General features: G+C 51.5%; 1 protein-coding gene across 10 annotated transcripts in view; it reads left to right on the top strand.

Annotated features, from left to right (window-relative positions):
* WDR20 (WD repeat domain 20) overlaps positions 1–24,243 on the top strand; it is an 87,406-nt gene extending 63,163 nt beyond the window's left edge. The window contains exons 2-5 of one of the 10 annotated variants that reach the window (XR_010323229.1): positions 2,404–2,455; positions 4,772–4,954; positions 17,135–20,327; positions 22,564–22,661. Coding sequence is in view for 7 of the 10 variants with exons in the window: in XM_010588831.3 (XP_010587133.2) it covers positions 2,404–2,455; positions 4,772–4,954; positions 17,135–18,394; positions 22,564–22,740 (1,672 nt within the window). In the remaining 3 variants the exon portion in view is untranslated. Of the gene's footprint in view, positions 1–2,403; positions 2,456–4,771; positions 4,955–6,000; positions 10,822–17,134; positions 20,328–22,563 lie in introns of those variants that run through there. The other 9 variants (XM_010588831.3, XR_010323228.1, XM_064292953.1 and 6 more) reach the window with 9 other exon arrangements.
* The last annotated feature ends 333 nt before the right edge of the window (positions 24,244–24,576 follow it).

The raw sequence follows: 24,576 nt of genomic DNA, 5'->3' as shown, positions 1-24,576 counted from the left end.
TGGTGAGGCCAGGCGGGCTGCCGGTGGGATTACAGCTCAGGACAGCGAAGGGGCAGGGTACGGGGTGGGTAGTGGTGTGGAGCACTGGCTCCCAGTCCAGTTCCAGCTTCCTCACAGGGAAAGGGTGGATACCCCAAGTGCATGCTCTGAAGGGTGACTGACACGAGGGGGTGAGGGTGAGGTTCCCGGCACGCAGAATGTGCTCGGTAGATGGCCGTGAGATTGCTGCCATGTGGGATGGGCTAAACCTGGAAGACCTGCCTGCTAGATGTGGCTTCATAGTTTTTGATGTGATGGAAATTAGTAGCCCGCGGAAACATTTTAGTCAGAGATGGGATGTGACGGAGATGAATTAATCATGGTAGCTGCCATTTGAGTGCTTTGTACCCGTTATCTGCAGTCCTCCCCTGTCCCCAGGCTCAGACTGGGGAAAATAAATACCTGCCCAAGGCAGGGTTTGAACCTAGCCTGCCTGGTTCCAGAGTCTGGGCTCTTTTTCCTCCTACCAGACACCTCTCCTTAGAAGTTACCTGTCAGGGGCAGATAAGCCTGTGAGGGAGAGGAGTAGCGGGCCCAGGTTGTGGCTACTACTACCAAAAAGGATGTGAGTTCAGAGTATGTGTTGACACGTCCCCCCACACCTGCCCCCAAAAAACAAAGGAGGAGGAGAAAATCAGACAGTGACGAGTCAATGGAAAAAGAGAGAGAACTTGGTGATGGCAGCGTGTGTCAGAGGCAGTCCTGTGGAGCCTGGCTTTCCACCCCCTTGGCGGGGGAGGGGCCTCCAGAAAGCTCAGGCACCAACAGAAGCTCATTGGAGCCCAGAGTTTTCCAGAAATACAGTTCCACAGGGGCAGACACCTAGCAGTCACTCAGGCGTCACAGTGGTTCTCCCTCCGCATAGGGGGAAAGGTACCTGGCCGGACTTTTGCTGTCATATGGTTAGTTGGTTATATGGTGTGGTCAGTGCCATTGGGACTGGGGAGGGAGAGGTGACCTGAGGTAAGAGGTAGCCCGTGTGTTCCTCGGGCCTGCCTACCCTTGTGTCTTCTAGGAGAGTGCTTCCCACACTAGTGGGAGGACCTATTAAAAAAAACTGTCCACTCTCTGGACATTGTAAAATAAAAAATGAAACTGAAAAAGACATGCAGAATACAAGCTCTATTTTTCTTTTTAGTAGATTCAACAGATAGAAGATTATTGTTTCAGATTGCCATGGAAGTTTCTAAATGCTTATTTTTTATTTCTGTTCTTAATTTGACCACAGAATACCAATAAATAAATAACACCCAAACCCACTGCCATTGAGTCGATTCCGACTCATAGTGACCCTATTGGACAGAGTGGAACTGCCCCATAGAGTTTCCCAGGAGTGCCTGGCAGATTCGAACTGCCAGCCCTTTGGTTAGCAGCCATAGGACTTAACCACTATGTTGCCAGGGTTTCCGACCACAGAATGGTAACAGGCTATTCATGGACTGACACGCTTTGAGTAGCAGTGATCTAGGAAGGAAGTTTGGTAATAAGCAAATGAGTAAACAGGATGTTTGTGGACTGTTTACCTGATTGAAGAGTAAAAATAATCTTTCAGCTGACATTTAAAATACTTTCGCTGTGCATTTACATGTAATCTAATTATGGATGACATCTTTTCAGTGAAGTTCCATATTGGGGGCAAGGCTGTAAAAGAAATACACCAAAGACAGGCTAATGTAGCTACTTACTGTCAAGGACCCATGAATGGAACGGAACTGGGGGCAGTAATTGGAAAAATTGGCACTTTGGCTTACCCTGCTGTTTCTGAGAAACCTTATGTGTTCTTTTGCTCATTTAATTTATATAGTAGTATGTTTTCTCTGTTCACTTCCCCTTGCCTTTGAATTGATTTTTATATTTAAGTGTATACTTTTTAGATATACCCTTTTAGGGGAAAATTCCCTGAACATTTTTTTTTTTAAAGTCTGAAGAGTTGTGTATGCTGATATCCTGATCATGTGTCGGTTTAATTATTCATATTTCAAACTTGATTTTTGTCTCTAGCTACTAGTTTTATCTTATTTTACATTTTTCAATTATTGTTACTTTGCTGGAATAGTCCTTGCTCTGAGATGATTTATGTTGTTCCCTGAGCCTAGACTCCTCTTTCCAAGGCTTCAGGACCCAGCTCAGGAGCCGCCTCCCTCAGACTGTCTGTTGGCGGGGAGCCTCCTTTCCCGGGCTTCCACAGACCCCTCACTCTCAGGCCTCTGCTGAGCACTTGGCTGGGACAGCACCTACTCGTCCCATCCTCCAGGCCTTTTCCCCCTTGGTCCGAAGTCAGGAACCCCTGTTGTTTTGTGTAGAACTTTATATGACACCTTTCAAGACTCTTTCATGTATATGTTCTCTTATTTCATCCTCCAGACAATCCCGTGAGGTTGGTAGAACAGAGGTTCTCATCTCCATTTTAACTGAGGTGAGGCTGGGAGAGTGTCCGCATGGCATGTACCCGTGTCCCTTTGCCCTGGGGCTTCCAGAATAGCGCCGTTACTCAGGTTCAGACTTCCACACACTCAGGTTTGCGTTTGCTCAAAGACGCCTGTAACTTCGGGGTTCTTTTGTCTACTCAGTATTTATATTTCTTATTTGAAATCAAACATTAGAATACTCAGTACAATGTCACAGGCCTCTTTGGAGGAAAGAACTCTCCAGAACCTAATGAAGGGGTCAGTGGAGAACTGGAGCGGTGAATGGTGGCACAGCGGCCTGAGTGGAGGTCTGAAGGACCGGATGAGCACAGTTAGCTCTCTCCACCTGCGACTTTCACACAAGAGTGGGGGTGGGTGGGCTTCCCTTACTTCAACACTAACAGCCCAGCATATTGGGATTGCACAGAACATTTCTCATGAAGAGAAGAATGCCTTAAAATTGTGGTGGTGGTGGTGGTGGAGGAGGGGATGGGGGTGTTGAAAACCATGTTTTGCCAGAGTGAGAAAACATTTATTTGCTTTTGACTTTGGGATGTGTGTGGTGTGTGTGTGTGTGTGTGTGTATGCATGTGTATGGGAGGTGTGCGTGTATGGGGGAGTGTGGGGTGTGTATGTATGTGGCGTGTGTGTGTATGCATGTGTATGCGAGGTGTGCATGTAGCATGTATGGGGGAGTGTGGGGGGTGTGTGTATGGGGGTGTGTGTGGGTGTGGGTATGCATGTGTATGGGAGGTGTGCGTGTATGGGGGAGTGTGGGGGTGTGTGTATGGGTGTGTGGGTGTGTGGTATGCATGTGTATGGGAGGTGTGCGTGTATGGGGGAGTGTGGGGGGGTGTGTGTATGTATGGGGGTGTGTGTGTGGGTATGCATGTGTATGGGAGGTGTGCGTGTATCGGGGAGTGTGGGGGGTGTGTGTGGGGGTGTGCGTGTGTGTGTGTGGGTATGCATGTGTATGGGAGGTATGTGCGTATGGGGGAGTGTGGGGGGTGTGGGTGTGTGTACGCATGTGTATGGGAGGTGTGCTTGTATGGGGGAGTGTGGGGGGTGTGTGTGTACGGGGGGTGCATGTGGGTGTGCGTGTGGGTATGCATGCATATGGGAGGTGTGCGTGTATGGGGGAGTGTGGGGGTGTGTGTGGGTGTGCGTGTGTGGGTATGCATGTGTATGGGAGGTGTGCGTGTATGGGGGAGTGTGGGGTGTGTGTGTGTATGGGATGTGCGTGTGGGTGTGCATGTGTATGGGAGGTGTGCGTGTATGGGTGTGCATGTGTATGGGGGAGTATGTGTGTGTGGGTATGCATGTGTATGGGAGGTGTGCGTGTATGGGTGTGCATGTGTATGGGCGAGTATGTATGGGGTGTGTGGGTGTGCGTGTGTGGGTGTGCATGTGTATGGGAGGTGTGTGTGTGTGTTTCCTTCATTCCCTTTATGTTCAAACGAGCCTGGGCTCAGAATCCAGTCCTGCCACTTACTGGGTAGGTATGTGACCTTGGCCGAGTTAAATATTTAACTTCCCTAAACTTGTTTTTTCATCTGTAAGATGGGGAAAATATTTCCCACTTTGAAGGATTATTGTAAGGATTAAAGATGAGGCGTGTAAAGCACTTTGATTGTGGACTCAGTGAGAGTTGCCTGAAAGCTGATAGAGAAGGGGTCTGTGACCCAGGCAGGGAGGAGCCTGCTCAGGGTTGGCTACAGCAGGGGTTCTCAGCCAGGAGCCTGCATCAGCATCACCTGGAGGGCTTGTTCAGTGAGGATTTCCGGGCCCCACCCCAGAGTTCCCGGTTTTGTTTGCCTGTTTGCCGTGGGGTGGGGCTTGAGAATTTCCATTTCCAAGTTGCCAGGTGATACTGCTGCTGGTCTGGGGACCACACTTTGAGAACCACTGGGCTGCAGGTAATTAATTCACCAGTGGGCATTTAGGTGCTGCAGATATATTGGAAAGCTGAGTTTTTACGTGGCCAGGATTAGAAAATGCTTGAAAATGCATTTCGCAAAATCCTACATTGAGTATTTCAAGGATTTTCACTCCTGAAATTCAGGAGTCTTTGCTACAGATATTTGAAGGAGAATAAAATAGGTTGTGAAAGTAACAGTTTTAAACATATTTTGGATAGTCTGATATCTAATTAGCAAATGTATGTGAAAGTTTATAAAATGCTAGATGAATATTAAGTCACAACTGAAAAACTTAAGTAACTTCGTTTTTAAGATGAAACATCATAATGGAGATAACATAGTGTAACTTAGACTTTTCATCTCAATGTGCTGTTTACCGTATGTATTTTTCTCTCTCTCCTCCAGGCTGCTGACTTGAGTAAACCAATAGATAAAAGGATTTACAAAGGAACACAGCCTACTTGTCATGACTTCAACCACCTAACAGCCACAGCAGAAAGTGTCTCTCTCCTAGTGGGCTTTTCCGCAGGCCAAGTCCAGCTTATAGACCCAGTCAAAAAAGAAACTAGCAAACTATTTAATGAGGAAGTAAGTAGCACCCTGTCTTAGCTGTTAAGCATCCCTTTAAAGAATTGATCCGTTCCTACCAAGGGTGGTGGGCCTTCTGTTACACTGTGAGCTAAGCCCCTTTTTACTGGCTCAGCCGTCCTACCTAGTATTACCCGCGTGTAAATGTGCTAGTTAATTTGCTGACCTTCACCTGTCCTCCCTGGTGTTTCTGTTTTGTGCATTTTTATGGAGCATGCCCAGGTGTCTATAGCATGTGCTTTAAGCTCTTGTACTGTGGAGTGGAGAGAGGGATGAGACTATGACTTGGTGTATATAATTTAAATAAGAAGTTACAGAATTCCAGACTTTGTTCACATCACCAGAAAATTTCTTGCAGATTCAGGACCTTCATGACATTTCCTCAAGCTGCTTAAGTGGTAGCTAAAGCTTTTGTGTGTGTGTTTGATAGGCATTTGGCTAAGGAGTAGTTGTCTGGCTCTGGAAAATATTTACTGTAAAATCACCTTTGACATAGTTAGAAATCCTGCCACTTAAAATAGGATAACATGACATAGCAATTGCCAGTGTTGTATGTACCGGGGTTTCTAGTGTCTTCTCTTTCATTCTGGAAGGTGCCTGAGATATCTGAGCTATCTGTTCAGGAACATGTTGGGACTCATAAACGTGGCAGATAGAAGTTGCCAGATAGGTTGTACTTGAAAAAGCCATTGGAACAGGTTTTCAGCCCCAAATATTGCCATCACATATTTGGTGTTCTTCCTCCTCTTTGTTTCAGTGTGACTTTCTTACTAGCTGCAGATGGGAAAGACAAGGTAGGCTTGCAGAGGAAGAAGCCCTGGGTTCCAGTCTCTACTTGTGACCTCAACCCTTATCTGACAAGGGGCAGGTCCTGTGGGCACCCTCTCTCAGAAAGGAACCGACGCTTTGATATTGTTGTACGGTTTTCACATTGAGAACTTGGAACAGAAGGACATTATAGGTTCTGTTTTTTAAAAGAAATAATTTTGTTTGGGGAAGAATATTCACCCTGAACAATTTCAGTTAAAACTCTGGTTCCCCTGCAGCCTCTATGGTGTATACCGCCCATGCATATCCAGTGTCCACCCAGGGGGGCTCCTGGTTGACTGGCCAGCGGATGTGATGAGATCTTCTGAAACATGTCATCTCCTTTCCTAGTTTCATCCGGGTTGACTGGAAACAAACCTTGCCATCTGGATTGACAAGTTGTAGAGGAAAAGTATTTAACCCCATTTCAATTAAAAAAAAAGTCTTAAGCAGAAAATACTCTGTTTACTTATGTTTTGTGGTGCAGTGGTTAGAGCTCCAGCGAGCTATGGCTGCTAACCAAAAGATTGGCTGTTTGAATCCACCAGCCGCTCCTTGGAAACCCTACGGGGCAGTTCTGTCTACTCTGTCCTGTAGGGTTGCTATGCGTCAAAATCGACTCGATGGCAACGGGTTTGGTTTTTTGGTTTTATTAACATCCTCTGAGGAAATGGTTTCTAAGAAGCTCGGTCGGTTTTTTTCCCCCTCTTTGGGTGGAAGGGGGGAGGGGCCCGAAAGCAGCCCTGTGGGCACTGCTACCAGAGCCTGCACATTCGGAATCAGTGTAGGGTTTTGTTTGTGTTTAGGCAGGTGAAGAATGATGGAGGGGGAGGGGCCGGAACCACGTGAAGGCCTGCTGGCAAACAAGATCCGGAGGCTGCTCTGGCCCCGATGGCACTGGCACGGAGTGCCACTTGGAGAACAAGGAGAGGTTTGTGTAGTCCTCAGTGGGGGGGCCGGGGGTAGAGCTGCAAGAGCACTCAGGCTGCAGCAGCAGACCCACCCCGTCCTCTGGGGGACTTTGAGCTGCAGGCGAGAAGGTAGCTCCTCATTCTTCCTGACTCAAGCATGACTTACACTCTTCTTATGTTTTATTTGAAAAGTGGTTGGTCGCAGTGCTCGGACTGTGTATGGTTTAATACCGGCTTGGCATGTACAGGTTGAGGCTGAAACCAGTTGCCCTTCACAGTAAGGAAATTCTTTGACTGTGTGCATAATGCTTATATCCGAGGATGATCAGACTGTCCAGAGCAGAGGTCATCGAGATTTGCTTCTCAGAGAGTGCCAGGAGTGACTTTGCACTAGTGTGAGATTAGAGGTTTCACAGTGCTCTTACTTACATCCTCTACCCGAGAGGGACACGGTAGGGTGGGCCGCTGTCCCTATTTTACAGATGAGGAAATGGTCAAAGAGAAGATCAGATCAGGTCGCAAGTTAGTGGTAGGAGTGGAACCGGAAATGGGTTCCACACACCCTTCCTGGTCCTTGGCTGCCAGTGCCCCCATGGCAGGGCTGCTGGATCGATCCTGGCCTTGCCAGGAGCTCTCAGGGTGGTTAGGACTGACAGCTGGAGTACTGCTGCCGTAGAGATGTGAGCACAGTGCCAAGGGCTGTGTGTTAAGTGTGATCTTCAGTGTGTTTCAAGTATCGTATAATAAAAACAAAAGATAAGTCCTATAGGGAAAGTCAGAGAAGGCTTCCAGACGGTGACATTTGATCTGGGTATTGAAGGGTGCACAGGAGTCAGAAGAGGGTAAGAAAGGCTTCCAGAGCTGGAGAAGACAGCTTGGTGTGTGACTTGGTGTGGCTGAATCATAGAGCATGGGGTCCAAGCGGCAAGAGGCAAAGCTGAAAAGAAATGGGAACCACATTGTAAAAGCCCTTTCGTGTCCTGTGAAGAATTTTGAATCTGACACTGGAGGCTGTGGGGACCTCTGGGCTTCTACTCAAGGGAGTGACAGGATCACGTGTGTTCTTTAGAACTCTTGTCAGCACTTGTGGAAGGTGGATCAGAATGAACACCAGTGAGGAGGCTCTAGTAACTGTCCAGGTGAGAGCTGAGGGCGTGGACTAGCATTGTGGCTGTTCTTTTATTCACTCAGCAGACCCTGACCCCCGACCCAGAGCCCACACTGAGTCTACAGCAGTGAATAAAACCTCCTGTCCCACCGTCCAGGAAAGGAGGCAGGTATAAGTCCCAATGCCCCACACACAGGCACTCTTAGAACCTTGAATAGTGATGGAAGAGGAGAGAGTGGTCCTGAGACAGACACACACACACACACAAGGAAACACAGACACACAGACAGACAGACAGACACACACACACGTCTTCCCTTTTAAGCTGAGCCTCGCCTGAGAAGGAGGCCAGCCAGATAGGAGGTGGAGGTAGAACTTCTGCAGAGGGGGCAGTAGTTGAAGGCCCCGGGGACTGAGAGGAAGACAGTGGATCTGGTGGTGGGACGTGAGGGGCTTGAAGTTGGGGGCAGATATTTCAGGGCTTGTCTTCTGGCCTAAGTATAGATTTATCTGTCGCCTCAGCCATGGGTCCTGCAGCCTCAGCCGTGGATCCTGTAGCCTCAGCAGTGGGTCCTGCAGCCTCAGCCGTGGGTGCTGTAGCCTCAACCATGGGTCCTGGAGCCACACCCATATAGTCTCAGCCATGGGTCCTGCAGCCTCAGGCATGGGTCCTGCAGCCTCAGCCTCACTGCTTTTTGGAGACTGAATTGGAGAGAGGTGTCAGTGACTCAGGTTTCTGGCCATCACCTCCAGCACTGGGTAGACCTGGGGAAGGAGCAGAGGTTCCTTTTGGTACTCCCTAAGTTCAGAAGGACCATAAAACAGCCACATGGAGGAGGTTGGATGTGCAGATCTGAAGCTGAACACTGGAGATAAAAACGTGGGAGTTGTTAGCTTATAAATAAGGCCCCTAGGTGGTGCAAATAGTTTGCATTCGACTGCTAACTTAAGGGTTGGTGAGTCGAACCCACTGGGCAGTACTGTGGAAGGAAAGGCTGAGTGATCTGCTTTTGTTAAGGTTACAGCAAAGAAAACCCTGTGGAGCAGTTCTGCCCCGTAACACACGGGGTCACCATGAGTTGGAATCGACTGGATGGCAGCTAACAATAACAGCATATAAACAGCCATTGAATTCCTGAGGTTAAACTGTCTGTGGAGAAAGTATAGTAAGAGAAGATTCTATCCCAGGATGCTGGCCATCCCATCGTATCACATCCAAAGGCACTTTTAGAACGATCAGTAAATCACCATGACGCTTCCAGATATACAGCCTAGTGGTTTAGAACCTAGGCTCAGAGTGAGTCAGAACCTGAGCCAGCACACCTGGTGTCGAGCTCCAGCCCTGCCACTTCCTGCTTGCAGGGCCTGGTCTGCTCCTGAACCTCTCCTCCTGGCTTGTGCAGTGGATGAGAACAGTGCCCACCTGAAAGGTTCGTGGGGAGGTGAGAAGATGCCATTTGAGCAGAGTGCTTAGCCAGGGCCTGGGGGGGAAGCCCTGCTCAGTGCCCAGTAAAGTGCAAGGTAGAGGAGAAACCCAGAGGTTCTTTGTTTTCTAGGGGTTGGAAGCAAGGCTTTCTTGGGAGGTGAGATACCACCAGCTCTGAAGGGTAATTAGACGTTTCCAGGACAAGACGGTGAGAGCAGGGCAGCCCTGGCAGAGAGGCACGGGAGGAAGGCAGAAGCGTGGGGCTGCTCACCGTGTGTCTCTGCCTTGCTGTCGTAGAGCCCTTCTCTCAGACACCTGAGTTGCACACATGGGCGCAGGTGCACACATAATGGTAATTACTCCCGCCTTTGCCTCCTTCTGGTGCCTGGTACGTGAACAGATAATAAATGCTCTGATGGAAGGATGGGATGGAATTTAAATTCCAGAAATCCACTTAAGATTAAGGATAGATGAAAATTTCCCATTTTGGAATCAGAGATGATTTTCTTATTAATTAAAAAGTAAAAATGCTTGTTTATAGAAAAATAGCAAAATAGAGAAGACCGAAGAAGATGGGAAACGTCACCTGTAGATGGCACTGCTCACTGTTGACCTTCATCATCTTTTGAAGTTGTTTACTGAGGCAAGGCTGTCAGGGTCGTGCCCTCTACGGGAGGCACCTGTAGACTGTGCCACCCCAGAGTCTGGTCCTGGTGGTTCACTTTATCAGCAGAAGGGCGCCCTGCTTCCTGGGCCTGTGCCGTGCCAGTTGCAGCCCAGGAGGAGATAGAAACCCCTGGCCCTATCCGCCTTGGATGTGGGCCCGAGTAGGCAGTGATACCCCAGCTCCCCAGCCTCTGCTTACTCTAAGCTGTTAAAGCAGACTGGAAGTTTCTGTTTGTAGCATCAGGTCCCGGGCATGCTATGCCCTTGAAAACGTCTCACGGGCCTTTATGCAGAGTGTTTGGGCACGCAGTCTATCCGATGAGCTCCAGACCATGGAACTGCCTGGAAAGGAGTGTCACGGCTCTGCCGCACCCGCAGGGGCGAGGAGTTATCCAGAGATAGTGCCCGTGTGACGCTGCTGCACTTAGTTGTGCGCATCTTTGTAGACATTTCCATGATTTCAGAGTTAGTGCCATAGAATAGCCACTCTTAAGGATTTTCGAGTGTGTTTTCATTGTTGGTTAACATGTAAAACTTATAAAGAACTTACCTTGGCTTCTTCCGTTGCTGCCGTGTGGTGAGACCCCACTGCTCTCGGCTTGCTCCTGTCACAGGTGGTAGTGCTGGGGAGAACGCACTGGCTGGCTTCTGGCTCCTGGGCACGTTTAGATCCCTTCTACTGAAGCCCATGGGAGGAGGAGATGGCCCTGGGCCCTTGGGTGGTGTAGACGGGCACTCGTGCCAGCTGCAGCCCCTCCTCTGCCCAGGGCCCTCAGCAGTAGGGGAGTTGGGCCAGGCTCCACCGTGGAGTATTCTGCCTCTGTAACTGCGAACGGGAGAGCAGCCGTGTGCATCTCCATAGTGTTGTGGTGTTGCTTTTTTTAATCAAAGGAAGGAAATGAACACAGAATGATCTCCTTCAAGTTTTCACAGTGGCAGAAATGACGCCTCAACCTGGGGCCATGGCTTCGAAATAGCCTTCCTCAATGCTTCCTCTGGGAAGAGGCCGCCCTCTCCGCGTCCGCCTCACACGAGCCGTCTATGCTGTGGCCACGTTAGGACTTTGTCGCCAGCTGCCGTGGTTTTGAGTTGTTTGTTTTGGTGTTTTTTGTTAGCAGGTAATACCTGGCTTGCCAAATGCATATCCGTCCCCTGAAAACATTTTTCCTGCTTGCCGTGCTGAGAGTAGTGAAAAGAAGGAAAGTTAAATGCTTTCAAAAGCGTAAGTTAAAACTAGTTGCTTTAGCAATGGCGCTTCAGCGTGGTTACAGGTTTATTTTTATTCTTGTTTCCTTTTAACATGTAGTATATTTAGAAAATGTTAATGCTGTTAGGTCAGGTAGGGTTTTGCGGCTGTTTTGTTTGATTTTTTTTTCACTGGGTTCCTACCCTGAACTCAGTTTGTTTGGTGTTTGGAATTAGAAACGTGGGGGAGGTCCCTGTGTGAACAGGGAGATGAAATAAACCTTTACCGCCCACACGCGCCGCTTCACCCAAGTGCTGTGGTGAAGCATACACAGGAATGTCGCATTGATAGGTTTGTTTTTTTTTTTTTTTTAAACAAAAGTAATTATTAGAATTGGCTTTGGAGCACTTTCTAATTGGACTCTGTGAAGGTGCGCCCTGTGGCCCTGCCGGGGGCCTCACTGAAAGCTGGTTCGGAGCCGTCCCTTTGTTTGCTCCCCAGCTGCTTTCTCTCCCTCCCTCTTTCCCTCTCCCCTGACACCTGCCCCACCTGGGGGAGCCGCCCAGGATTCCGCTCTTCTCTTCCCTTCCACCCACCTGGCAGCCTGCAGCTTTATTGAGATTGAGGACAGGTACATGGAAGAGTTATCCTCCCCTGCCTGTTGGCCTGTCCCCTCAGCTTCCAGGGAGCAGAGGGCCTGTCACAGGACGCAGGGGCTGGGAGACTCCCTGGGCACCAGCTCCTTCCTCCTTCCCGCTCTCTGCTCGTGGGACTTCCAGGTGCTCTCTCTGGTCTGCCTTCTGCTCTGCTGGCTTTTCTCCCGCTCTTTGTAGGTGGGTTTTCCCCAGAGTTTCAAACTTCCCTCACCTCTTTGTGCCATCTTGTCCTGTGGATGCCGCCTTAGGATGTCACAGATGTGATTTTCCTGGTCTCCGCTGGTCGTTTGCGTGAGCTCCAGAGCGGTACTTCTAGCTGGGTCATTTGCATGAGCTCCAGAGTGGTACTTCTAGCTGCTGGCTCACCAAGGAGGTGGCCCAGGGTGGTGCACATTGTTAAGCACTGAACAACTAATGGAAAAGTTGGCTTTTCGAACCTACCCAGAGGCACCTCGGAAGAAAGGTCTGGAGATCTACTTCTGAAAGGTCTCAGCCTTGAAAACCAAAACCCTGTGGAGCACAGTTCTACTCTGCAACATATTGGGTCGTCATGAGTCAAAATCGACTTAATGGCAACTAGTTTGGTACTGGTACTCGATAAGGACCCTCGGATTTCTCCCCCAGAATAGCCCCCACCCCGCTCAGTCTTCTCCGTCTCTCAACAGGCCAGCACCACCGTCTCCCCGGTCACTCAAGCTCACAGCCTCAACCCCCGCAACCCCCTGCCGAATGTGTGGTTAGTCCTCTCCTGGGGCCTCTCCTGTCTGTAGGAGCCCTTTGTCCAGGGCTGGGACAATTGTTATAGCCTCCTAACTGGTTCTCCCACTGCACCCACCTTCCACCTGTCCACGGCCAAGGGATCCCATGCCGTTGTGTCGCCTCTCTTTTCAGAAGCGGCCTGCGTGCCACAGCACGGCCAGTAGGGACAGAATGCAAAACACGTACGCAAGTGTACATTTTCTAGTGGTTGCAGTAAAAAGGTGGAAAAATTAATTTGAATAATGATCCAGTATACCCCACATATTATCATGTCAACATATCATCAGTCTGACTAATGAGATGTGTCGCTTCTCTTTTCGCACTGAGTCTTGGAGATCCAGTGTGTGTTTGATGCTCACAGCACATCTCCCCCAGACTGGTCACATTTCCCCCTCTCGGTGGCTTCTTGTACCTCAGGGGCTGCAAGGTCAGAGCCCAACTCCTCTGCCTGGGACTTGCAGCCTTGCGGCCCAGCTCACGTTCCCAGACTTGCTTCCCTGCGCTTGCCAGGTGTTCCCCGAAACCCACCGCCGTGTCCCGGGCCCTCCCCAGCTTTCTGTCCTGAGCCTCTGCTGGCCACCCTGCTGCAGTCTCCCCCAGTATGCCTACCCACTTACCCTACCACCTCTCTGCAGCCACCCAGCCGCACCTCTGTTCAGGAGCCCCTCCGGGACACTGGCTTGCCGGGGGCGTTTCTCGTCCTCATCCAGATCAAGGCTGCATTGTTACTGGAGAATTCAAGCCCAAGGGAAAATCTGTTACTTAACATCGACCCCTTTAAGGGTCCTTTCTTTTTTTTTAACCAACCATTTTCTAGAACAAGATATACTGGACCCTTGTGTACGGAATCTGGGCTGCATAATTTTTATTCTTTTCATTTATTGAGTAAAATGCTCCAGGTATCTGTTTCTTAATTCCAAAGAAAACCTAAGATGCTTTCTCTTCTCTTCTTCTTTGTTAAACCAAATGATAACCCAGGGCAGTTAGAGGTGAGTGACTACCGCCTGCCCTGGGTGCTTCTCCTCCCTAGGGGCTTCCCACCCTGGACTGGGGTCTGAGCTAGGCTGGCGCTTTTACCTGCCCTCTGCCTGCGAGGGGCTGTGTTAGGCTGTCAAAGCTGGTTGAGGTTTGGCTGTGCCTTAGAAGATGGCATACTCGCTTGGGGGCTGATGGACCTAAATTCACTTTCCATTTTGCCCTTAGCAGTGTGACCACATCCGCCCCTGTCTCTTCCACGCACACTGGCCTCTCTGCCGTTCCTCTTCATGCTGGGCTGCCTCGCCTCAGGGCCTTGGCGGTATCTTCCCTGTGCTGGGAACACTCTTTCCCACGTGGCCTCTGGGCCTGCTCTCTGCTGGCCTACAGGTCTCTGCTCAGCTGTCACCCCCACCAGAGAAAGGGGCCTTTCTCTGCATCATTCATGAGGCAGTTACTACCCTCCCCCCACTCCCCACTCCCACCCAAACCCAGCAGCACTTTCTGTCTTCTCTCCTGGCTTGTTTTTTCTCCAAAGCACATAATGTCATCGAATCTTCTACATTTCACTTCCTTTCTTTCCACTTGAATGTAAATTCCGTGCAGGAAGTGTTCCTGTTGTTTATTTATTGCAATCTCAGTGCCTGGCACATGGTATACACGGAGTGAGTGAATGAATGAATGGGTGAATGGGCTTTCAGCCAGGTTTCTGGAAGTCTCTGAGCCTGTTTCCTTGTGGCTGATGCGGCACTGACACCCCCCTTCCTGTCGGGGAACAGGCAGGCTTCCGTTGCTGCCAGCAATATCTGTAACAACTGTGAATGTCATCTCTACCCTTTATCCCCGTGAGAATGCATCAGCAGATGGAAGTGTGCACACTGACATGCCCCAAGGTGACATTGCTGCCTGGTTTGTAATGGCCAGAGATTGGGGCTGACAAGCGCCCGTCCCTGGGGACTTTAAAGTCAGGCGTGGCGTGCCTGCATTCCCTGCGGCTGTAGGGAAGAGCGGGGCTCCCTCTGTACTGGAAAGACCTGCGACGTGTGTGACTGAACGAGAGCACAGTGGAGACAGCTGCACAGCCTGCTTCCTTTTGTGTAGAAAAAGGGCCAGATAGCGCTGCGTTCATACTTGGCTCGTACTTGGCTCGTATCTGCACGAATACGCTCCAGGGAGCTGAACCAGGAAGTAGAGACAGTGATGGGGAGGGCAGGGCCTGGAGTGTCAGTGAGGGGCTTGAGTGAGACTGAGTGACTTACCTATCAAAGTGACCTTCCCTGGCGGGGTCATCGAGGACTCCGGAGCGGATGTGTGAAGCTGCCACCAGACTGCTGCTGTTGTGGTGCTCACGGAGGCTGACGGCTACCCGTACCTGCACATGCCTGGCCAGGCCCAGGCGCCCCGGCAGACTCAGACGTTTCCCCGCCCTCGCCTGCGCACCGTCTGACAGGTGCTTAGGACAGCCGAGGTCCCCTTACTGCTTAAACTGATAGCCCTGATTCCAGGTGCTGGCGTTTGACAGTGTCTGGTTGGGACAGTGGTCTCAAGGCAGCGTTTCAGTGCCCGAGTCGGGTTTATGGTGTCTGTCATCGCAGTGACGTTTATCTTGGTACCTTCCAGCTGCAGAGCAGTACTGTTTTCACTTGACGCTGGTACAGTTGTCAAGTTCTGATGGAATTGCGTTTGTCGTGTTTGTGTTTTTTTTTAAGCCAAAAATAAAATTTACTCCTAACCATACTGCTAGAAATCCTTAGAACTTTATGCACATGATAAATACAGTAACATCGTTAGCGCAGAGATGGTCTGGGATAGTCGGGTCCTAGTGAAATGCACGGCCCGGGAACCAAGAGCCATGGGCCTTGGGTAAGGCAGCAGGCGGCTCTCAAGCTCTGAGTTAGTTTTTGCAGGCTGGCTGAATTAGGCCACTGATGCGGGGGAGCTATGGGGCCCAGACACTGGCCTGTGCAGGTGTGCCAGGGGTGGCCCGGGCCCAGAGGGCCCAGCAAAGGTGTAAACATGGGGCCAGGCAGAGCTCCATGGCGGGGCAGGGAAGGGGCTGGAGCCTTAGTCCCTCCATCAGCACGATCCCTGCGCCAGTCCCGCGCCTACCTGCCCCAGCGCTGGTCGGCCCCGTAAACGATCTCTGTAATCGCTTGCAGAAGAAACAACGCGGGTCTGATGGCGAACCCACCAGAGGAGTGCTGGGTGTTTAGCTGTTGGCATTAACATACGTGGGTGCTTTTCTAGGTAGGTCACTAGGCAGGAAAGGAAAGAAGCAGGGGATGAAAATGTTGGCCCTGTCCTCAAGACTGGCTTGCCACATGCCTGTTAACAAGCCATGCTGTCCTGTGGCTGTGACACTCGGAGTGGTAAGCAGCCACACTGCTGCTGAGTACCCTTTGCCTAACCCCCTGTCCCCATGCTCCTTGGGCCCCATATACTGTCTGGCTCAGGCCTGCCCTGCCAGGCCTCCCAGTGCTTCCTGGGCCGGGTTGTTTTGTTAGTGGCCTCTGAGGTCCACCTTCCTGCGACAGCTCACAGGGCTCAGCAATTCATTCTTCTTCAGACCTTTTAAAGTCAAGTTCCTAATCTCTGTGAGGGCGTGGTGTGCATGGCAGGCAGCAGCAGAGCTGTCTAGAGGAGCGGAGTCACGCAGCTGGTGCTGGCGTCCTTGGAGACTCACGTTAAGGGACCAAAAAGCCAGGGGACGTGGTTTGAGTTCATCAAGGTTCCTCCCGGCTCCCGAGGGACAGTTATGGGGTGATGGCGCAGTGGAGAGAATTTCCAGGAAGAACCTGGGCCCCTTGGCAACTTCTGGATGGTTTCTGGTGATGTGATTTTGAGAATAGGCGTTGGGAGGGGACACATTGTGGAGGCGCTGAGCCGCGACCTCACAAGGAGCCGGTAATAGCACAGCGTGCATGCTGGGCCTTTGGGTGGTTTTGCTTTTTTGCCTTTTGCTTTTAAAGGCAGTCGTTCTGATCTCGGCCTGTTGGGTAGAACATTTGGGTCAGTGAACCAAAATTGGCACGGAGGAGAGCAATAGTGATTAGGCACAGGCTTCTGAATTAATTGCTCATTTCTCTAAACACCACCTTGTTCCAAAGAGGAATTTGAGGAAATGCTTATAACGATACACCCAGGACAGTGCACAAGAGTGAGGCGGCTCAAGGACCCAGGCTGAGTTTGAGCTGGGGGAGTGTGCTCTGAAGTCCTGTGTGCTCTGCTGGCAGTGGGCTCTCACCTGGCTCCCTGCCCTGAGTAGCCAAAGCCCAAGAGAGGCAGAGAGAGCGCACCCAGCACACAGACAGAGGAGCTGTGAGGCGTAGCTGTGCGTGAGTCCTCTAGGGGACCCCATGTGCAGTGCAGTGAGACCCACACACAGACGTTCCCACTGTAAAGTATCCCAGCAGCTGGTGCAGTGCCTGGCACATAGCAGGCTCTCAGCAAGTCCTCCCTCAGCGAAGTGGCCTGACACCCAAGTGCAGTTCTAGAAAGTAAAAAAAAAAGAAAGTAAGCAAGGCCAAAATGCTCTTCGCTGGTGTGGCTGACCACAGGATAAAGTGTGGAGTGCCCGGAGGACGGACCCTTCCCTTCTCACCAAGAAGCAGACCTGTTTTCTTGCTGGAAAAGTAGAACTTTACAACTTCTCAATTGTGATAACTTGTTCTCCTTTGTCTTCACAGAGACTAATAGACAAGTCACGAGTAACCTGTGTCAAGTGGGTGCCCGGCTCAGAAAGCCTTTTCCTAGTAGCTCACTCGAGTGGGAGTATGTACTTGTATAATGTGGAGCACACTTGTGGCACCACAGCCCCCCACTACCAGCTCCTGAAGCAAGGGGAGAGCTTTGCTGTGCATACGTGCAAGAGCAAGTCCACGCGGAACCCTCTCCTCAAGTGGACAGTGGGCGAGGGGGCCCTCAACGAGTTTGCCTTCTCCCCAGACGGCAAGTTCTTGGCATGCGTGAGCCAGGACGGATTTCTGCGGGTGTTTAACTTTGACTCAGTGGAGCTGCATGGCACCATGAAGAGCTACTTTGGGGGCCTGCTGTGTGTGTGCTGGAGCCCAGACGGCAAGTACATAGTGACGGGCGGGGAGGATGACCTGGTGACGGTCTGGTCTTTTGTAGACTGCCGTGTAATTGCAAGAGGCCACGGGCACAAATCCTGGGTCAGCGTGGTGGCTTTTGACCCCTATACCACTAGTGTAGAAGAAAGCGACCCTATGGAGTTTAGTGGCAGTGATGAGGACTTCCAAGACCTTCTTCATTTTGGCCGAGACCGAGCAAATAGCACACAGTCTAGGCTATCCAAACGGAACTCTACAGAGAGTCGCCCTGTGAGCGTGACGTATCGGTTTGGCTCAGTGGGCCAGGACACACAGCTCTGTTTATGGGACCTGACGGAAGACATCCTTTTCCCCCACCAGCCCCTCTCAAGAGCAAGGACACACACAAATGTCATGAACGCCACGAGTCCCCCTGCTGGCAGCAATGGGAACAGCGTCACGACACCTGGGAACTCCGTGCCCCCTCCTCTCCCGCGGTCCAACAGCCTCCCCCACTCAGCAGTCTCCAATGCTGGCAGCAAAAGCAGTGTCATGGACGGGGCCATTGCTTCTGGGGTCAGCAAGTTTGCCACCCTCTCGCTGCATGACCGGAAGGAAAGGCACCACGACAAAGACCACAAACGCAACCATAGCGTGGGACACGTTTCTAGCAAGAGCAGCGACAGACTGAACCTAGTTACCAAAACCAAGACGGACCCCGCTAAGACTCTGGGCACGCCTCTGTGTCCTCGAATGGAGGAGGTGCCCTTGTTAGAGCCGCTGATTTGTAAAAAGATAGCACACGAGAGGCTGACTGTGTTAATCTTTCTGGAAGACTGTATAGTCACTGCTTGTCAGGAGGGATTTATTTGCACGTGGGGAAGGCCTGGGAAAGGGGTAAGTTTTAATCCTTAATGCTGCGCAATCTAGACCTCCACTAGGTAGTGATCTCCCCTTGCGGGCGGGCGGGGTGTACGATGAATGGGAATGACACTTTTCTTGATGTAAATCGAAATGCATCAGAGCCATAACTTTGGATACTGCATGCCACGTAATTCTGAATCATTTGATAATTCACCGTAGAGCGTTTTAAACAAAATATAATCAAACTAATTGCCAGCCAAGCCAGCCATTCTCCTGGGAGTATATAGAGTCCCACAATTAGTGCTCCTGTATTAGAGTATTCCAATTTAGGAAAATCATGGCAGTGTGGAGAGACAAGGACTTAAAATGCTAAAATTAAAATTTCTGCTTTACCTGGACCCTTTCTGCTCACCTACCCAGTTAGACCGTTGTGCACCTGACCAGAGGTGATCAGTACGGGTGGCCGTTCAGTGCCGTTCATCGTCCCGTTTTTTATCTGAGTCATACGTTGTTTAGGAATCTATGAAATTTAACTCGAGGAGCGAAGCATCCAGCAGGGTTGATTGACATTATTTTTACATTGTTCTGGCAATCCACAGAAAGAGAAGAGCCTTAATTTTTAAAACCCATTTTAGTCATTTTATGACAATTAAAATTGTTTAATAAACATCTTTTTTCAAAGAAGCAGTTTGTAGCACTTTGATTGAGATTCTGACTGGGTCTGTGCGCTCAGGCAGCCACGCTGCTCGGAGCCTGAGTGGCGAGCGCCAGCTGCGGGTGAGGACGCCAGCAGCTGCGGTCAGAAGCCTCTCGCCACAGAAGCCGAGATCTTTTCTGTCTGATGGGCTTTGCTTATGTTTTTTTCCAACAAGAGAAAAGGAGGTTTTCTTGTGTTTTGTTTTTTGGTCAGAAAGGCGCAGGGCTTCAGGCTTTGAGCAGACCCCTCGCTTGGTTTTTAGGAGACTGTTGTACTCCCGCCGGCCTCAGCACACTCCCCAATGTGGGCCTGCTGGGCCCTGTGTCCCCCCAGAGGAGGCATTCCCAGGGCAGGGTCCCCTCTGCTTATGACTGGGTGGCCGTCGTGACTCCAGGCCACCTCCTGAGACACTGGCTCGGGGCTCCGTCCTCACTCAGTGGCTCCCACCCGCCCCGGGCCTCTCTTCCCCCCTCGGGACCTGGCGCAGCCTGTGGCCGGGACCCCGCGCCCGCTCCGGGCGATGCTGCAGTGTTGATTGTGACTCCCGTGTACCTACGGCTGCGCCCGGAACCTCCCTTCAAATCCCGGTTTTCATATGGATGAGATGGTTCTCTGAGCTATATATTTTATGTCAAGAGGGTAATTATCTTATTTGTTAACTTATTTGGGGCATTTAGGTTTGTTTTTCTGTTTTGCACACCTTTGTAATTAAATATAGAGATAATGATAATTTATGCTGGTTTGAGTAGTGAATGTGATTCAGAAAACTGAAAACCTGGAGACTTTTCTCCCCGCTGCGTGCGGACACTGTGCGCTCACCCTGCCGCCCTCACAGGAGGCCGGCCAGGCTCTTCCAGGCCTGCGTCCTGCACAGACCCACAGACCCATGACCGTCCCACCCGGTGGCCATGGTCTCTCTGGCCCTGGGACAGACGGCGGGCATCCTCCCGTGTGAACACCTGGCCGCCTTCATGGGCATTCGTCTCTCTGTGTTTACCCAGTGCTGAGCCGCTGCCTGTGGGGTGGGGTGCCTTCGCTTCCTGAGCAGCAGGGCCCTTTGTTCCGAAATGGTAGCTGGCCTCACGGGAACTGAAGACGGGGTAGATGAGCCACCCTGTCCCACGTGCAATTTCAGGCACCTCCGTGGCTGTACAAGTTCTGTTTCAGGTGCTTCTGAAGCACCGAGTGTGCAGTTTCAGAATCCTGGACTTGGTGTGGGCCGGGTGGGGGGCGGCGACGGCAGGGCTGAGTGGTGCGTGGTGACGACAGGTAAGTGGGCTCAGGGTGAAGGTACCGGGACCTCCCCCGCAGAGTGTGTTGCTTGTTGGCAAGATGGCTTCAGGCGGTCTTACCCGTCTGGCTGACACCTGAGTGACTGGGTCCTCCCTCCTCCCCCCCACTTCCACATGCTCAGTGCAGGGGAGGAGCGAAGGAAGGATGGCTGGGGACCCCTGCAGGTGATCCACTGGGGTGTTGGTCAAGTGGGAATGGCGGGGGCGGGGGCGGGGGCGGGGCGGGGAGTATTGTTTCCTTAAAAAAACAAGCTCTGAAGGGTGCTTTTTAACAGAAACCTGTGTGTGTATCTCCACCCCCCTCCCCAGGTTAAAACCAAGGTAACACTTTGGGTTTGGGGGTTTAGTCGCAATTTCTGTTCTCCCTTTTCTCTGTCTGCCTGGGGCTGCGTCCCCTCCCCGGTCCCTGACTTCCCTGGCTGGGTGCCGGCTCGCCCTGGTCAGCATGGCCGCCCTCGAGGCTCCGTGGCAGCGCCTCACCTGCGGCCCCTGACTCTGCCCTTCCTTTGACAGCCACAGACCTCTCCCCCTCCCACCAGGAGGACAGACCGCGCCACTGTGTTCTCCACGACCACAGCTAAGGTTGCGGCACCTTGAGGACAAAGGGCACTGGGGAACGGTCTAGTGGGGCTCCTCCTGGCTCCCTCCCTCCAGTGTTCTTCTGAGTCGAATTCCCGCAGACCTGGGAAGGGAAGGGAGGGGGTGGCGGGGTCCCGAACTCAGATTTGTGAGGTGCGGCGCCGTGCTGCCTCCACTCAGCCACTACAGGAAACGGGGAGAGCATGTTTGTACTTTGTCACCAAACTTAGAACTTCCTCATTGAGATTTTTCCAAGTTCTTCAGCTCAGCATTATCATGAGCAGCCTAAGGTCTGGGATCAGGCAAGGAGGAGGTTGGGGGTGGTGCCCAGTCAGCACTGCCTCTCCCTTCACTGGCAAGTGCAGGTGACCAGCACAGACAGAAAAAAATGAGGCACAGAGTGACATAGGAGTCAGTCGGGCTCCCCACCCGTGTGCCAGGCCTGACATCGCTCGTGGAAACCGAGCCAGCACTGGCGACACTTTCACATGCCCTCCTCTGGCTTGCTCTGTTAGACTTCCCAGTCCTCTCAGAAGGCAGGCTTGCTGCGCCTTTGGTGAGGCAGCTTCGGGACACTGGCCGCCCCCACCCCGACAACTTCCCTGAGACCTCGCTCTTCCTCAGGGCCCGGGGAGCGAGAAACCCCTCTGAGAGGTGGGGAGGGTCCTTGGGAAAACCGTGCCTTCTTGTGGAAGTCCGTATAAAAGGGGGGTAGACAGGTGCTTCAGAAGTAATCAGTAACTCTGGAAGAAACTCGGGGGGTGTATTTAAATAAGTAGCGGTAAAGAATCTTAATTTTGTCTTTTGTCCTGATCGACCTTTGTAGCATTTTGAAATGGGGCGGGGAGGGGGGGAATCTGAAAGTCCGCTCCTGTGAGCCCTTGGCTTGGGACTAAGAATAAATACTGCCTTAATTTTTTTTTTTTTATAATACAAAAATGGAGGGAGTGGAAAACACGAAGCTATGACAGCAGTCATCCCTAAGACATTCAGAAATTATGAAAATAAAATGTGATGAAACTTTGCCACTGTTTTTGTACATGTACACAGATCCCCCTGGAACTCAATTTTTTTTTTTTCGCTGTTTGACTTAATACCAAGTCCTGCTGGCAGATAGCCCGCCAGCCTCCCTCCACTTCCCGTGGGGCAATTTTGAATTTTGAAGAAATTGTAAATTACTAAATTTGTGCAGACATTGGTGAAGCTGTTTTCTCAGATCCCTGCCCGTGTGTAGTCTCCGTAGCCTCTCACCTGGAGAAGAGGTAACGCTTTTCTATTGAGCAAGCTCAGGGTGTGAGGAAGAGAGCGCCAAAGGCTCCAAGAGGCTGGAGCAGGGTCCTGTGGGGACCCACACGCCGCGTTTTTGTACCTTCCCAGTGGAAGCCGCAGGCACACATGTGGTGCCCCTGCACATGTGGGCATGGCGGAGGTCACCCGTCGTACACTGCGCTGCCCCCTTTCAGCCTGGTGCAGGGGGCACAGTTGGCCTTTGTGTGTTGGGCTGTGGTGGGTGTGCCCATCTGGGGTGCCCCTCCCAGCACGTGTGGTGGGCCAATAAACAACTGAGGTGTCAATGCCCGTTGGTGTGGGTTACAAAGGTGAAAGCTGACATGTCTTCCACCTTGTCGGCACAGCAGGGGACCATCGGCAAGGCCCTTCCTGGTCCTGGCACACCCTCACCCCTGGGGGTTGAAGCGGCTGAAAGAGCGCCACCTGGCGGGCAGGGGCAGCCAAGTCCACACTCTCCACTTGAAAGCACCTGTGTTCAGCTGTTCCCTTCGCGACTCAGACCCCAAGGTGAAGACAGATGAAAACGCCCCCTGGGGAGGACACGGCGCCCTGGTCTCAGCTGCTCACTCATCGCCGCTTGGGCTCCATGAACCGTGTGTGGCCACTAAATTGCTGTCTCGATTTAAAAGTGTAAAAACAAAACCCCCTGCATTTTTTATGATCTCTGTATACCCGCATTTGTTAAAGGTGGTGATGTTAGACGACGCTGTACAGAGCTGTGTGAACACTTACCTTCCCTGGAAATCAAAAGCTGTATTTCCTTCTCCACATTCTCATCTAATGTCTTGACGACTTGAATAAATTTCATGAAGAGCCTTCCTAACATGGAATATTGGTAAATTACGGTCTTAAGCGTTATAGTAATCACCGAAGCTTTGATACCAGTATTGTTATTTTATAATTTTAAGAAAATCATGTTTCTGTCCTCACAGCTTTTCTTTTAGCTGGTCACTTGTCACTGTTACAGCTAAAGAAACTCACTAAACACTTGACGTTATGAAGAATTTTGGGATTGTCCTCTGTATACTGACATCAAATAAAAATATGTGAATGAATTGCAAATGTAGATAATTTTTAATAGACACTTTGACATCTAAGCTTTAAAAAAAATCTCAGTGAACCAAAAAAGAAAAGCTTTTCAATGCTGTAGAATGAAAGGCCTTGTTAATGTTGACAGAACCTGTAGCTGCAGGCGTTTCCACGTGTGCTTACCAATCCCGTTTCTCTTGGCAAGACGTTGTCAGAGGAGACATGTCTTCTGAGTGTCTGCGGCCTGGTTGCTGTGTGCCTCGTCAGTGCCGGTTCCTGGGAGGACTGCTAGCTGCATCCTGCTGGCAGTGTGGGTTCTGCCCAGTGGGACCTGTGCACAAGGGCCCGGGGCTGCTCAGTGAGCAGGGACAGTGCAGACACTAGGAGCAGGGCAGGGGACAGTCCCACTGATGGTGTCCTGCTGTGAGATGCTGTCCCCTCCCTTCTCCAATCCCAAGGGCTTCAGGCAGGAATTCAGGGCCAAACCCGCAAGGCCCACCACAAGTGGTGACAGGTGAGGGTGTGGGCCCACACACTTATCTCCTGTCGGGTCCTCGGGCCCAGTTAACTTTGATTTCCCTGCTGTTTCCTGGGATGCAGGGCCCGGCACCTGGCCTAGTAAGGCCTCTGGGACAGTCTGGCTGTCTTCCCCAGGGGGGCAGCTTTGGTCCTACTGTCTTCCCACCCTTACTGCCAGAGGGGGACCGTGGAACCTCTATGCTGCCCGAGTGGGGGCTTCAGGGCCTCTGTGTTGCCCGAGTGGGGGCCACAGAGCCTCTTTGCTGCCCAAGTGGGGGTCTTGGGGCCTCCGTGCTGCCCGAGTGGGGGTCTCGGAGCCTCCGTGCTGAGTCCCCTCTTCCTGCCACCTACCTGGAGAGGCCAGAGCAGTGCAGATAGAGTCAGCCCCAGAGGCAGTCGCTGGGACCTCCCACCACAAGTGCAGTGCTTTTTCATCTGAGCATTGAGTAGATCTTAGGCCCAAAAGGTTTCCAGGTTGATAGTTTTTTTTTTTTTTTTTTTCTTTAATAACATTTCGATCTTTTAAAATGAGCCAGCTTGGACCACGAAGAAACACACAGCACTTACCCCCGTGTGGCGGGTGCAGGAGGGGTGATCAGGCCCAAGCCCGGGCATATTCCTTTAAAGAGGGACAGGTTGACCACCCCCGCATTGGTGGCCTCTGAAGCCAGCTCTCTTTAGGCTGGGGCCGGCGGGGGTGCTACCCCAGGAGCAGCTCCAGTGTCCTCAGGGAGACCCAGCGGAGGGAGTCCTGTCTTCCACACACCAGGGGTGTCAGAGGCAGGCAGGCGGCCACACGGGGCAGGGCC

The sequence above is a fragment of the Loxodonta africana genome, chromosome 10 (assembly GCF_030014295.1).
Source record: "Loxodonta africana isolate mLoxAfr1 chromosome 10, mLoxAfr1.hap2, whole genome shotgun sequence".
Classification (NCBI taxonomy): Eukaryota; Metazoa; Chordata; class Mammalia; order Proboscidea; family Elephantidae; genus Loxodonta; species Loxodonta africana.
Note: the sequence above shows the minus strand (reverse complement) of the source record. Positions and strands in the feature narration are given on the sequence as shown.